At 45.3% G+C, this 12,739-nt stretch overlaps 2 protein-coding genes across 4 annotated transcripts in view; both read right to left on the reverse strand.

The window, feature by feature from the left end:
- Positions 1-246: 246 nt before the first annotated feature.
- LOC108160689 (PRKR-interacting protein 1 homolog) lies at positions 247-1,099 on the reverse strand. Its single transcript, XM_017294841.2, has 2 exons — positions 888-1,099; positions 247-830 (listed from the first exon to the last, which is right to left on the reverse strand). The coding sequence occupies exons 1-2, from the start codon at positions 1,059-1,061 to the stop codon at positions 309-311; spliced, it is 696 nt and encodes a 231-aa protein (XP_017150330.1). The 5' UTR covers positions 1,062-1,099; the 3' UTR covers positions 247-308.
- A 1,096-nt stretch (positions 1,100-2,195) lies between these two features.
- LOC108159524 (protein Shroom) overlaps positions 2,196-12,739 on the reverse strand; it is a 46,755-nt gene continuing 36,211 nt past the window's right edge. For all 3 annotated transcript variants that reach the window (XM_017292889.2, XM_017292890.2, XM_017292891.2), the window contains 3 exons: positions 3,130-4,600; positions 2,808-3,065; positions 2,196-2,737 (listed from right to left, as the gene is read on the reverse strand). In XM_017292889.2, the coding sequence (XP_017148378.2) occupies positions 2,474-2,737; positions 2,808-3,065; positions 3,130-4,600 (1,993 nt within the window). In that variant the 3' untranslated portion in view covers positions 2,196-2,473. The remainder of the gene's footprint in view (positions 2,738-2,807; positions 3,066-3,129; positions 4,601-12,739) is intronic.

Here is a 12,739-nt window from a genome sequence, read left to right on the forward strand (position 1 = left end):
TATTTGTAGCCATTGATGTCAAATTTCGAAAGCATTTACTGCACTTGGCTAAATGAAATTATAAATGCACCTTATATACTATTATAAGACTAGAAGCGCACTCAAATCAAGACAATTCAATGCTTTTTTCTCACCAAAGCTGCTTTAAGATGATGCCCTCAGATGACAAACACAAATATACGAACGATCTATAGAAATCGCTTAATATATACCTATCTAAAATAATACATATAAATAAAACTGCAATTTTGTTTTAATAAACTAGATGTATTTCTTCGCACAGAAGTCCTTAGATTGGAGATATCTAATCAGGTCTCGCTTTTCGCAGGGGCAGAAGCATCAAAGAGATCCGATGTCTCTGGTGGTTCAGGACCGTTGATTTCGGACTTTGGATCTGCCGTCTCTTTCTGCGAATCTGGGCTCTCTGGCTTTGGATCTACAGTATCTGGCTTCTGCTCAACATTTTCATCTTCCGACGCACTTCCACTTGACTCCGATTCCGGTTTTACTACGTCCGTCTTTTGTTCTCGTGGCTTTTTTGCGCGCTGTTTCTTCTTGAGCCTCTTTGCTCTTTTTTTGGCTGTACGCTCCTCTGCCAATCGTCGGTTGTCATCTATTTTCTGTTGGAATGCGTCGTCTGCAGCCTCGCGAGCGCTTTGATGTTGTATAGTTTTTTGGCGGGCATATTCCTTCCTACGTAAATGCCGATAAACATGGAACTCCCCGGATCCAGCTCCAGCACTGCTGCCCATTACGTTTCGCACAAATGTTGGCACCGACGCATTGTAGTCCCGTTCGCGACGTGCCTCTGGTATGATTACTGGCTTCTCCTGGGAATTAAAAACCAATGGTTAGTACGTATACTGAATCAATATTGTTGCACTCACAGGATGCTTCATCAGTTTTTCTAATTTTAGCCTCTGCAGATCGGTGGCCGTTTTGACAAATGGTCGCAGTGGCCCTCCCTTGCCATCAGAATCGCTGTCCCCGGATCCAGCATCTTTCTTTTTCTTCTTCGGCTTGTTCTCCGTTTCTTTTACCAAATTTTTAATAAGCGACATGCTTTGTTGTTTTTCAGACTTGACTGCCAGTGCGACCAGCTCTCAAAAATATTCCAAAACATACCGTAAATATACTGACGAACTATCCAAGTTCCATCATACATATTGCTCGTTTTTGATATTCTGTCAAATATTAATAACTAGAAAGAATCCTCAGCCATGCCCACATAATTTTATCCCATTAATGAATCAATTTCCTACTTGACCATATTCCTCGATTTTGATATTCTATTTGATATTACTTGCTAGCTTGGATCTTCATACCTGAACACATAATTTTATCCGATTAATGAATTAATTTTCACCAGGACTGGCTAATTTTAAGTTCTTATCTTTATTGGAATATTTGTAAAATCAGGTTTCAACAAAATAGGTCAACAACCATTTCTAGTAAATTTATTTGTACGTGGTAACTACACATTTGTACATATTAACTACATTTGTATGTACATATCAAAAGCATTACCGGAAAGTGTCTATACATTTTATGGTCTGACCCTCAGAATAATACTGAAATATACGTTAAATATTTTACATATTTTACGGTCTTAAATTATTAACTAGCAAGGACCCTCAACGCTAAAAAATCGTTTTATCCAATAGATGTATCAATTTTCTACTAGATTGGCTCACTTTAAGGTCACTCTTTAAGGGAATGTATATACAATTAGGTTTAAACGTGAACAAAAAAAACTTTTTTCTACACTGTAAAATGATTTCTATCTAAATAACTCCCACCACTATCTATCGATATAACCGCTGTTTTTGGCGATAGTGGTAAGCTCAAAATGGAATTCAAAATAACAGTTGCACGCAAAGTAAAATCAGCACAACAATAAATAAGTAATCTTTTGACTGCAGCTGTAAATAAATAAATAGTTTAAGTGAAAATGAACGCTAGAGATATTGTTTTGATTAATAAAATAATATACATATTAATTTTTTATGCAGCATAGGCTAGCCGAAACCATTAAAGAAGGTTTTAAAAGTGGTGTCAAATTCGATTCCTCGGCTTATCCCATAATGTGTGTCGAGTAATCTCATACAGGTGCAGTGCCAATTTGCTGCTAAAACAATATTTTTAGGCCAGACAATTTGGTAACGTTCTTTCCCTCCTCCAAGGAAATTTCGTTGTAGTTTTTATAATTTTATTAATGCATAATGTTTATCTTTGCTTTGATAATTATGAAAAAAATGCTTACGCTTAGGCGGCCGATACATAGAATAATTAATCTACAAGCTAGTTGAAAATCACAAATGAACATACAATTATACATTACTATATAGTGTGGGTGTTGAAATTAAGCACATCGTTTTAAACTAATACATATTGCGGACGGCTGGATAATTCTCTCGGACGGCTCTCAACTTAGAGTTGACAGCTGGGAAAATTGGCCGGCAGTCGGGGCAACTTAGCAATCGCTTTGGACTAGCGCATCGGTGAGGGCGCCCAGCTGCTCCTCGCCGCCTTTGATCCTGTCTGCCAGGTCGCGTGCGTCGGCAATCAGCTTGACCTTCATATTGATAAAGTAATCGTAGTCTGCGCACAGATCTGCGCTGAGATGTTTGCCCAGGAGGCCAGCAATGCTGGTACCGCGTCGATCGATGTCCGACTTGAGGCGCTGCGCCTCCTCCAGCTGCTCGTACAGACGCGTCCGCTTCGATTCCAGCACGCTCTGGGGATTGGAGATGTGAAAAGCATACATAAGAAAATGTTTACATGAAGATTGCCATGATGGTACCCACCTTATCCTGCTGACGTGATTCTAGGCTGCACTCGGTATGGGCCAGACGTTCGGACAGGGAAAGCAGCAGACTCGTGATGTGACCCACATCGTCGATGTAGGTCCGGAACTTGGATGCCTGGCTGGGGCGAACACTCTCCGCCAGCTTGGCAAAAAGATCCTGACCCAGTTTGTCGTTCATCGAGCACTCCTCGCCAATGGTTTGCTGCTCATGCTTGAGGGCACCAATTTTTTGTTTCAACCGTTTGATCAGCTCATCCTAGAGGCGATTCCGAGGATAAATTAGTAAAAAATACCTGATAGAAGTTTCAGTGGGTACTCACCAGCTTCTTTTTGATGACATTCGCTCCCTCGCCACTCGCATCGCCGAGCTGCAGCTCAACACTGACCACCTTGGTGGTCTCTGTGGGAGCCGCCGCCGCCTTCATTCGCATCAGGGTGGAAGTGCCCACGTCCCTCTTGGTCAGACGGAGTGGCACATTCGGATTGTACAGATTACTAACGTAGTGGGAGGTGGGCCTGCAGCTCTTTGGTGTGAGGATGTCGACGAGCTTGTCGTTGGGCGCCAGCAGCTGCAGGAGCTCACTGCTCAGGTTCTCGTAGTCTAGCTCAACGGCCTGACGCTGGCGCGGCTGCAGTGTAGTCCGCGTCTGTTGCTCCTCCCGTCCCGCCACCAGATCGGTGTCCCGGTTCGCCATCTCATCCGTTTGGCAGCCCATGTCCATGGTGGTGGGCTTTACATTGACCATCAGCACGAGTTCGCTGCGTTGCATCAGCTGCAGCCCTTCGTTTGCCGCACCTTGCGCTTCGATTGGGTCTTCCTCGACGGGCGGTGGACTGGGCGGACTCGGCGGCGGCTGCAGCGACTGTTGATGGAGCTCTGTGCTGGGACTGGGACTGGTGTTTGCCAACTTGGTGCTGGTGTAGCCACCAAGCAAGCCGGAGTCGTACAGATGCGCTGACATTAGCTGCGACTGCAGCTGGGTGATCTTCTCGATGTTCTCTCTCAGAGAGTCCTGGCGGTTCATTACGGGCTTGGGAGGTGCGCTCGTTGTCAGAGTGGTGCTGATCACCTCGGCGCGGAAGATGTGCGCCTCGGGATTAGGAACCGTGTTCGCATTCGTGTTAGGAATAATGCTGCACTCCAGCGAACTGTTGTGCGAGCTCAGGCTGCAGTCCGAGTTGGATGTGGCCGGCGAGAGGCGCGGCGGCGTTGGCGTCGGTGTCTCGGTGGGCGTCGGCGTTGGCGTTGGCAGGATCACCTCCTCCAGCGTCGTCTCGAGGTCATGGACGGCTTGCTTCAGGTCCACATGTGACTGGGACATGAGCTGTTTCTGTGCGGGCAGGACGGAGGTCTGCTTCACGTCGTACGACTGAGATCTCGTGTAGTGCTGGGACGTCGCCTTTCCGTATCCGTGTCCCAGTGGCGGCGTGGAGTATCGCTGCCCGCCACCCGCCATCGCCTGGCCATAGATCATGGTGTAGGGAGGTGTGGCATTCGTGGGTGATTTCGTTGCGAGGTTATTGTTGGAGCCGTAGCGCAGAGTCACGTTACCCTCTCCGTTCGGAGAGCCGGGCTGTGGCTTCGCCGGCTGCTGCTGCAGCTTCACGCCCAGTGGCAGGACATCTGGCAGATTGTTGGGCAGCTTACCGCTCACCCCATAGGTGGGCTTCGGGTGGGCCACCAGGTCCTCGTTGGAGGTGAGCGTGCGCTTGTAGATGCCATGGTCCGGGTCCGTGTTGTTCAGCTTCTCCAGGCTCTGGCGCGGCAGATACTTGGCCTTGGAATTCGATCTGCAAAAAATCGAAGCGAAATTCATAAGGAATGTGCCGATCATAACTTCGATGTTTTCGTTCCGATTTCAATTTAAATTTTTTTGAATTTTAGAGAAAAGCATTAACTTTAAATTTTGTTAATAAATTTATAAAAATGTCTAGCCTCTTATTTTTGATCGAACTTTTTGCTTAACACCGCTCATTAAGTTCTGCACACACTCTTTGGTAATCCTACGGGTCGCACGCATCCAGTTTTTATACCCGATACTCAAAATGAGTATTGGGGTATATTAGATTTGTGGTAAAAGTGGATGTGTGTAACGTCCAGAAGGAATCGTTTCCGACCCCATAAAGTATATATATTCTTGATCAGCATCAATAGCCGAGTCGATTGAGCCCTGTCTGTCTGTCCGTCCGTCCGTCTGTCCGTCTGTCCGTCCCCTTCAGCGCCTAGTGCTCAAAGACTATAAGAGCGAGAGCAACGATGTTTTGGATCCAGACTTCTGTGATATGTCACTGCTACAAAAATATTTCAAAACTTCGCCCCGCCCACTTCCGCCCCCACAAAGGACGAAAATCTGTGGCATCCACAATTTTAAAGATATGAGAAAACCAAAAACGTAGAATTGTAGAGAATGACCATATCTTTAAGACTGCGGAATCTGAATTGGATCGTATTATTATTATAGCCAGCATCAAGAAAACAATTTCATTTTTTCTCGCCCTGTCTCTCTCTAAAACACGTAGCATAGGCGGCTTTGCTTAGAGTAAAACATTAGCGCCTAGATCTCAGAGACTACAAAAGCTAGAGCAACCAAATTTGGTATCCACACTCCTAATATATCGGACCGAGACGAGTTTGTTTCAAAATTTCGCCACACCCCCTTCCGCCCCCGCAAAGGACGAAAATCTGGGGATATTCAAAAATCTCAGAGACTATTAAGGCTAGAGTAACCAAATTTGGTATCCGCACTCCTGTTAGATCTTACTATAAAACGTGTATCTCAAAATTTCGCCCCACCCCCTTCCGCCCACACAAAGAACGAAAACCTGTTGCATCTACAATATTGCACATTCGAGAAAACTAAAAACGCAGAATCATAGATAATGACCATATCTATCAGATTGCTGAATCTGGATCAGATCAGATCATTTTCATAGCCAATAGGAACAAATCAATTTGCAGTGGCTACGCAGCGCCCGACGTCACGCTCAGACTGATTTTCTGTCTCTCTCGCACGCACTCTTTGTCGTGTCGTTTAATATTAGCGGCGTCTGCCGGAGGAGAGCCACACTGACTTAGTATCGGGTATAACCGTAGAGTTGCGGTGTCCGCAGCAACTCACAACGTTCCCCCTCGTTTTTCATATCTTCCATGTTTTCGGAGAGACTACCATCCTTCTTTAAATTTCTTTTAACTAATGCCCAATATCGCTCAATTGGCCGGAGCTCTGGGCAATTTGGTGGGGTCTCCTCTTTTGACACGAAATTGATGCCTTTTGAGTCAAGTAGCGCTAAAGTTGAGCGGGCATAGTGCGCGGACGCCAGATCTGGCCAAAATATTCTTGACACATTGTGTTTTTCATAAAAAGGTATAAAACGCTTTTTCAAACACTCCTTCATGTACACATCGGCGTTGATTGTCCCTTTTGTGAAAAAAGCACTGGTTCTTAGGCCACGGGTGCAAATGGCCTGCCATATTAGCACTTTCTCCCCAAATTTATCGACTTGAATTGTTGACACCGACTCGTCAACAGTTCCACCTTTAACTTTTGTATAAAACTGAGGGCCGGGTAAAGTTTTCGAGTCCAATTTGACATAAGTTTCGTCGTCCATAATAACGCATTGAACTGCATCATTGAGCAAGCGATCATAAAGCTTTCGCACTCTCGTTTTGCCGACTTCTACTTGTCGCAGACTTTTTTTCGGAACTTTTTGTTTTTTGTATGTCTTTAAATTATGGCGTTGCTTTATTCTTTGAACCATACTCATACTTGTTCGCGCTTTTTTTGCCAATTCTCGAACGGACATCGTGTTATGTTTGTGGGTTAAGGCTAATACTTTTTCATCAATATTTTGATCCCTTGGACCCTTTTTTCTCCCAGTTTTTGGTAAATATTTTAAAGAACATGTCTCTCCAAACTTAATTATAATATTTTTAACACTATTAACACTAACTTTGTAGCGTTTAGCTAATTGTCTGTAAGACACACCTTTTTCTGTGCAATAATTGTGCACAATTTTTTTGCGAGCTTGCTCTTCAATTCGAGGCATCGTTGAAACTGATAAGCGAATAGTGAAAAAGGAACATGCAAACAACGCAGAATTTCTCAAGCTTTCTAACGGTGCATCGAACGGCATGATCGAAAGCTCGCACTGCGAGAAATTGACGATTGTAAGTGTGCAGATTCTTTTCGGCACATTTCTTATCATTAGTTGCAAGCATTAGTTGGGTGTAACTTTTGTGTGTTGCAATGCCTGGGTAGGACCAGAGGAAATGTCAGCGTCCCCAAGCAGCCCCAAGCAGCACCCGGGGGTCATTCGTGGGGGTCATCGACAGTAGCTGCCACGATTTGGCAGTTGTCTCCTTAGCCAAAAGAAACAAGACACACGCCTCATTAATGCAAATGCGGGGCCCATAATCTGGACAGATGCTAATTGAATCCTCAGAGCCGCTCAGAGTCTCCCTCTCTCGTTTCACGATATGCACAAAAAATCTTTTATCTTTCAGGCACCCACATATCGTCGAGTGATGGGGAAAGCGCGGAGACAGAGCGAGAGAGAGACAGCCACCACAGAAATTATTCTGTGCACGACGCGCGGAGACGACATTTTGTGTAAAGTAAATGATTTCCAAGACAAAGCCCAAAAAAGGCGAAATAAAAACGAAAGTGAAATGTTTACAGTGCAATTATAAAGAGTTTTATGTTTCACTCCAGACAAAGTCAGAGTCGGCCCGGGCCCGGGCCCTCATTTTAGTGTGCAAGGCGTATGACGGGTATGTCCGTACGTCCGCTTCCCTGCGATCACATCCCTCCTCCTCCGTCCCTCTATCACTCTCTCTATCACAACTTTCAAAAGTGCTAAACTAATTTGTGAGGTGGTTAGGCGTTTATTTTTTTCACTCTCGCTGAATTTTGTAAAGATTTTGTGCAGATTTTCGCTGGGTTTTTGGTTTTTTTTTTTTGTGGTTCGGCTTGGCCACCCCCAGCTTTGGTTGAAAGCGTGTTGACGCCAAAACGGTCTATTGCCAAAATCTTTATTGTTATTACTGCATATTACATATATGTATGTATATATATATATATACATGTGTATGCTATAATATGTACGGTGTTTTGGGGTGTAGTGTGCGATATAAAGTGTTTTGCATCTGAAGAAAGCCGTCGAAGAAATGTTGTCGCATTTGCATAAATTAAGAGCAGTCGGTCGGTCGGTCGGCCGGAATGGAGTGGAGTGGAGTGGAGAAAGAGCTTTTCGTGAAGCGGCAACATTTTGGACTGGCTTACATCACAGAGCGCTCACAGCTAGACAAAACAGCTGTGGCAGATCTGACGCTTATGCTGCTGCTGCTGCTGCTGCTGCGGATGTATCTGTGTAACAGCAGAGGCAGATGTATCTCTAGTGGCTCTTTCATCGGACTAGTTAGCATTTGCATAAGCGTCTATTCATCTCCTCCTCCCTCATTTCGACTTCTTCTTCACTTTCTTTGACAGCCGAGAGAGATGGTTAGAGGGAGACAGGGGCCACTCTCTGCCTTTCTTAATCACTTCCGTTCGCCTTCGCGGTTAAGTAAGATGAAGAAAATGTGTGTGTTTCTGTTGCCAATTTGGCCAAGACAAAGGCTTCCTTCCAGCTTCAAGCTGTTGCATTAGCATAGATTTGCATATGACAGAAAGTACTCGTAAGTGTATCAGCGGATGACATCACAGACTAAAAAGATCTAAAGATGGATCCCAGAACAGATCAGAGAGCAGAACACGAACATATTTGTTTACAAAGTAGGTCCACAGAACACTTACAACACAGTGCAAGTCAAACAGAAGAGATAATGCCTCATATCTCTTGGTTACCATCGTGTAATCTCGACCAAGAAACATAGATAAGACCCTGAACATCAGACCATTGTAATCCGCAGAGAATTCCTCTGCCAGTACGCCGGTTGGAGATCTGACATAAGCCTATTACCAGCACACACCCCCCCAAAAACAACTACAGCCCCAACTATAACACCTTTATTATGATTATGTTATGATTCACATTAATCTCTGATTTATGCCGAATTCAAAAATAGCTCTGTGTTTTTTTTGCGCCCGCTAATATTGTATAATGCCCGATAATGCTCTTTCGGCGGGGCCCCAAAGACAATGACAGAGATGTTGGGTCGAATAGAAAGAAAGGGTCAAAAGAAATGTCCGGCCGCCGATCAATGGGCGCTGGACACTGGGCATACAATTAACGCATATTTTATTTATTAAGCTGCGCGGGGCGTTCCATTTTGGTTATGTGATGCAAATTATGAATAGCAGTAGCAAAGGCAAAGCCAAAGCCAAAGCCAAAGGCCATGGAAATATGTTTGATAAATTGCTTGGGGGGTTGCATAAGTCCCTTACAAAAAATTATAAATATCTATGGGATATGAAAATAAACCGTTAGATACTATCCACCCATGATCCACCCGCTTTTGGTGGGGGTCAGTGGCACTGAGCGACGACTGCCTGGCATAGTCAGTGGTTTGCGGTGGGGTGGTGCTGGTGGTGCAGTGTCGTCTGGGGTGCAGATCTCCTTGGTCAGTGGCCTCTACACTGCGTGGCGCATTGCGTATGCCACTGGCACTTGCCACAACGACAACAACAACAACAACAACAACAACAACAACTACAACGTGAAACTGCAACAACGAACTGCCAACGACTGGCGCCGTTGTTGCACTATAATTTTTGATCAGCGAATCTAACGAGCTGTTTGGCTGTTGCTGCCGCCGGTGGACGACTAGTTTTCGTTGATAGTAAAAGTATTTTATTTAAATATGCCGACTACGACGACAACGCTGGCGACGCATGGAAATCACGTTTTTAACATCTCTCGTCTTAACATTGGGCCAAAACCAGCAACAACAGCAACAAAAAGTGGCAGCAAAGAGGCAAACAAATGCTCGGCTGTGCCGCTGTTACGGCTGATGCTGAATGTTCAACATAAACATCTCACAAGCTCAGCCGAAACCGAAACCTGGAAACCGGATTGTCGGCATCGCATCGCACACATTTTCACTTGCCGCAAAATGACGTCAAGTCAACATACAACAAAAACAACAACCACAACAAAATACAGTAGAAACAGATGGTCGTCCGCTTTCTTTGCGGAGGCTTGCACCACAGGAGGAGGAGGAGGAGGTGGAGGAGTCGAGTGGAGGTCAACATTGTAGCCAGAACAAATCGCTCAATGCCCACAGGGTCGGAGGGAGGGAGAGAGAGAGAGAGAGACAGGAGAGATAGTGGCATGCAACTGAAGATGCGACCAGGGCCAAAAGACTCTTTTTCTTTGGTATTTAGGCAGAGACAGCCACACATCATCGTCCGTCAAACTATGCCATAAATTTCTCTTGGAAAACTCCAAGTAAAACACAAAGCAACAATGCAACAGCAACAGCAGCAGTGCCAGTGGCAACATCCAAAGCAGTAAAAAAGAAAAGAAAAGTTCTCTCTCTTTCATCCATTGAAAGTGCCTGAATGTTGAATGTTGGCTAAGTGGCTGGCCATCTTCCATCTCCCATCTCGTACAGTGGTTTCGATAGGCATCTTCCCATCATGAGAATCCACTCGTACCGATTGTTGCCACTTCTGCTGCTGCCTCTGCTATTGCTTCTGCTTCTGCTTCTGCTTTAGATTTTCCCCAGAAAACTTTTCCTCAGCGATAATCCCGCATCGTCTTCTGCCTCGTGATCGGTACTCAATTGCGGGGCAGCCTCTCCTCTTGGTTTCTTGTTTTCTTTTCTAATGCTGCAGCTACTGTTTGGCGGATGGATGGATGGATGGATGAATGGATGGAGATATCTGTTGTGGCTAGTGGTGTCTCGGTCTGTGGCTGATGGCTGCCTGGCTGCCGCTCAGCAATAATTATGATCCATTAATTCTGGCAGCAACACCAACAATGATGCCTTGTGCAATATTTTTAATGTAAAATCGATTTAATGGCGCTTTTCGCTCGAGGGCCCCCAGCCAAACACCAAAAATAGACAACTTGGGAAATGCAGCAGCAGCAGTAGAAGCAGAAGAATGCCTCGATCAGATGCCCCTGCTCCTCTCCAGCCCGGCCCAGCCCATTGAAAGTGTCGAAAGTGGTCGGTCGGTCGGCCTGTCCCATTGAAACGGTCTGAAACGGGGTAATTAACTTGTGATGGCTAAACGATGGTCCCAGCCCCAGCACCAGCACCAGCACCAGCCCATCATAATTACAGCTAAAAAGATGCCTGCCACCAGGGGGCAGAACACAGCGGCAGTAGAAACAGTAGCAACAGTAGCACCAGCAGCACCAGCAGACTGTGCCCTGCACCACATTTTTGTGTCTGGGTGTGCACTCGGCTACGACAGCAACAAGCTTGTAAATATTGCGGGTACCACCCTTTCCTAGAGACTCCCCTAGCACTACCCAGAGACTCTCCGCTGATACCCTACCTTTGTATATAGAGAAATCACACTCCCCGAGACACCATTCTGTGTACACTCTACCATTCCAGAGGGGAGGAACACTTAACTTTGTTACAATCAGCGCAAACATATTATCCAGTCAAGTGCGGGCCTTTTGTCTCATGAATGTTGCATAGGGGACGACACCGGAGGCAGTTGTAGATGGCTGTAGATGTTTAGGTGGATTGTGGAGGGGAGGGGGATCAAAGAGGATGCGGGGGCAGGTGGCTAATATCCGCGACACATCTGCCAATGACATTTTCACTCTCAGCCCACTTGGCATATAAATTGTATGGCAAAAGACACAAGAGACGTCGGACCCAAACTTGTATTGCCCTCAGGCGCATGCGCAACACGTCCGCCATGGCCGGATCACCATTTAGAGGGGGGAGTGGGTAGGGGAGGCAATGGATAGGGGGCACGGGGCATGGGGCAGGTGCACGGGACAGGGGGAATACGAGTCTTTGAGCCATTTGCGTTTTTTTTTGGTTTTTGTTTTTTGTGTTGTTTGTTGGGTTTTTAGATATTACACAAAAGCCGCTCTCCGATCCGGCGGTCCGGTGTCCGCCGCCGAATGCCAAAGTGTTGCGACCATTGAAGGAACTGCCCTGAATACGGATTTCTCATTGTTTTTAGCCAACTAATTTCAGTCGAAAGAGAGCAAAACATAGTGGACACACATGAGTGTGAAGAGGCCAGGCACACACATATGTATCTACGGTTATCTACTTGTTGGCCAAGATCCGGCGAGGTCCGCTTCGAGCGAGAGAGAAAAGAAAAGCATGCGAAGCGGCTCTTAATTTCTTAATCGCACGAAATTTCTCAACAAAAAGTGAGAAAAAGACAGTGCAAGAAACAGAGGGGAGGGCAGGGAGAGAGTGCCAAAGAATTCTTTACCAGTTTTTTGCTGTTGTTTTTAATGATAAAATTAAAAAGTTATTTATTAGGGAAGTGTCTTGGTTGGATCATAAATTTCAGAGATGTGCGTTACGAGTACCTTCCTTCATTAGCTCTTAATTGCAAAGTCTTTATGAAGTGCAATTTCCCAACAAACTTTTGAGATCTGGAAATAGCCGTATGATGTCATAAAAGTAGCATGCAGAACTGCATCAGACAGAGGATACTGTGAGTATTATAGGGAATCATTCGGTGAGATCATCGCCCAGTGACAGAGATCGATCCATGCGATGGTCGTGCCAACTGTAGATATGTACACGTACAGTCACAGATGGAGATATATGTAGATACATACTCGTATTCAAGTACACACTTTTCGGAACGAAAGTGAGAGATTGATGAATGATCTGCGATGGTTTGACGGGGACACGCTTAAGCTTATGTTTCGGACCAATTTAATTGGCCAGACCAGAGCGAATGTGACCTTTAGCATACATATTAATGGATCTCGAATAAGCGAGAGTAAACAATGATATTTATTCTGAACAAAGGTACAAATCAGTCAGCAATCAAG

Source organism: Drosophila miranda, chromosome 3 (assembly GCF_003369915.1).
Source record: "Drosophila miranda strain MSH22 chromosome 3, D.miranda_PacBio2.1, whole genome shotgun sequence".
Lineage (NCBI taxonomy): Eukaryota > Metazoa > Arthropoda > Insecta > Diptera > Drosophilidae > Drosophila > Drosophila miranda.

Bases quoted from the DNA above. Each gene is read 5' to 3' on its own strand.
- LOC108160689 (XM_017294841.2), bottom strand. From the start codon at position 1,061: ATGTCGCTTATTAAAAATTTGGTAAAAGAAACGGAGAACAAGCCGAAG. The intron at 831-887 runs GTGAGTGCAACA...TTTAATTCCCAG, and splicing joins AAAAACTGATGAAGCATCCT to GAGAAGCCAGTAATCATACC.